This window comes from Otolemur garnettii, unplaced genomic scaffold (assembly GCF_000181295.1).
Source record: "Otolemur garnettii isolate 467f Iridium unplaced genomic scaffold, OtoGar3 scaffold00091, whole genome shotgun sequence".
In the NCBI taxonomy this organism is placed as follows: Eukaryota; Metazoa; Chordata; class Mammalia; order Primates; family Galagidae; genus Otolemur; species Otolemur garnettii.
In genome coordinates, this window is record NW_003852486.1 from 6,962,145 (window position 1) to 6,964,041 (window position 1,897).

A 1,897-nucleotide genomic window follows, 5' to 3' on the forward strand; every position below is an offset into this window, starting at 1 on the left:
GTTGCAGCCATCATTGTTGTTTGGCGGGCCTGGGCTGGGGATTCGAACCCGCCACCTTAGGTGTATGTGGCTGGCACCTTAGCCGCTTGAGCCACAGGCGCCAAGCCAAGTAGCTAGTTTTAAAGGATTACTTAAGGTACACAAGTCAAGACATGTTAAAGTAAGCCAGCCTTATAAAAGCATTGCAGAGAGAGAAGAGGAAAGCAAGGAAAACAGAGATCAGAGAAGCAGGGAGATATCCAAAGAAGGGAAGACAGGAGAAAAAGGACAATGGGCAAAGTACCAGGACTAGGGAATGAAAAGTAGAAAGAAGGTATCACTACAGGACTTGGCAACAAAACACCAGTGAACACAAAAAAGGCTGACGGTTTGATCTGAACACAGCCCTAATATGGCACCCTACCCTAGTTCCCGTTCAGTAGAACCTCTCCAGACCTCCCTAACTATAGATGGAGTAGTATCTGTGCTGACACTCAAGGCTTTCTGCCCCTCTCCAGCTGGACAACTGCATGGGATCTGGAAAATCAAAGTTGCAAAAAAACAAAAAACAAACAACAACAACAAAAAAACAAGTGAGTGGTACAGGTAGACCCATCCCACAGAAAAGAAGGCAAAATGTTAAAAAGGAACACCTTCCAAGAAGGGTTTGGCAGAACAGTCCTATGACTGCCTCAAGAAGTTACCATGCCAGTACCTACAATTCCTGGGATAGCTGAGCCCCAGAAAACATCAGCTAGAGGATGGGGATAGAACCTGGGACACAGAGGTACCAGAAACCAGAACAGTCACCCAGCCCAGTGAGTGGCCAAGCTATGTGGATCTGATTAGCAGACTGAAAAATGCTTGAATCCCTAACACTTTCCTGAAAGGCTCTGGGGCAAAAGATATTGGGAATACTCAGCAAGGGAGGAGGCACAGCACACAGACCAGCCCTGGCACCCATAGCACTTACTCTGGGAAACTAAAAACGAAGAGAGAAGAGTCACTGATCTGGTTGGACAGAAAGAGCTACCACTGGGGAACAGGAGAAGAACCAAAGCCCACCATGGGCACTAGAGACAGGGTAGAGGGCTGAGGACAGCAGTCCCTAAGAAGGCCCCCAGTGAATTCTTGCTTTTTTGTAAGCCTCTCCCCTTGAGTGTACGCTAGATTGGCCAACTCACTTCTAAGGAATAGAATATGACAAAAATGATAAAACATCACTTTCAGGATTAGGTTACAATGCTGAGCTTCCACCCTAAACACTCTTATTCACTCACCTGCTCAAAGAGAAGTCAGCTTCCATGTTATGAAGCAAGAGACAAAAAGGCCAACTAAAGAAGGAAGTGAGGGAGGGGAGGCCTCTGGAAAGTAGCCAGCAAGGAACAAATACTGTCCAACACAATACAGTCCAACAAACCACAGGGCACTGAATCTAGAAACAACAATGAGTGAGCCTGTACGTGGACTCTCCTGAGACTGGCCTTCAGATTAAACTGTAATTCTGGCTGATAGCTTGATTGAAATCTCATGAGACATAGAAGCACACACATAAGCTGTGACCAGACTAGAAAGAATGAGTTTGTATTGTTTAAAGCCACTAAAGTTTAGGGTCATTTGCTATGTAGCAATAGCTAACTGAAACAAGGACTTACCCAGAGTGGCCACAAGTGCAAAGTTCTCCAGCATCACATCACGGTACAGGAATCTCTGCGCCTCCTCAAGGAGTTCCCACTCCTCCTGGGAGAAATACACGAACACATCCTCGAAGGTCACACAACCCTGCCATGATGGGGACAGTTAAGCCCACAGGCAGCCTCTCACCCCAGAGCTCTCTCCCCTCCAGTCTATCCACTCACACACTTACCCCCTTCAGGGGTGGAGAACCTGCAGCCTCAGGCCACCCTCAAGATCCCTA

General features: G+C 47.2%; 1 protein-coding gene across 2 annotated transcripts in view; it reads right to left on the bottom strand.

Moving 5' to 3' along the window:
• ZNF304 (zinc finger protein 304) overlaps positions 1–1,897 on the bottom strand; it is an 8,227-nt gene that overhangs the window by 3,091 nt on the left and 3,239 nt on the right. Inside the window, exon 2 of one of the 2 annotated variants that reach the window (XM_023516466.1) lies at positions 1,635–1,719. In XM_023516466.1, the coding sequence (XP_023372234.1) occupies positions 1,635–1,719 (85 nt within the window). Of the gene's footprint in view, positions 1–1,634; positions 1,762–1,897 lie in introns of both variants that reach the window. The other variant, XM_012808536.2, reaches the window with a different exon arrangement.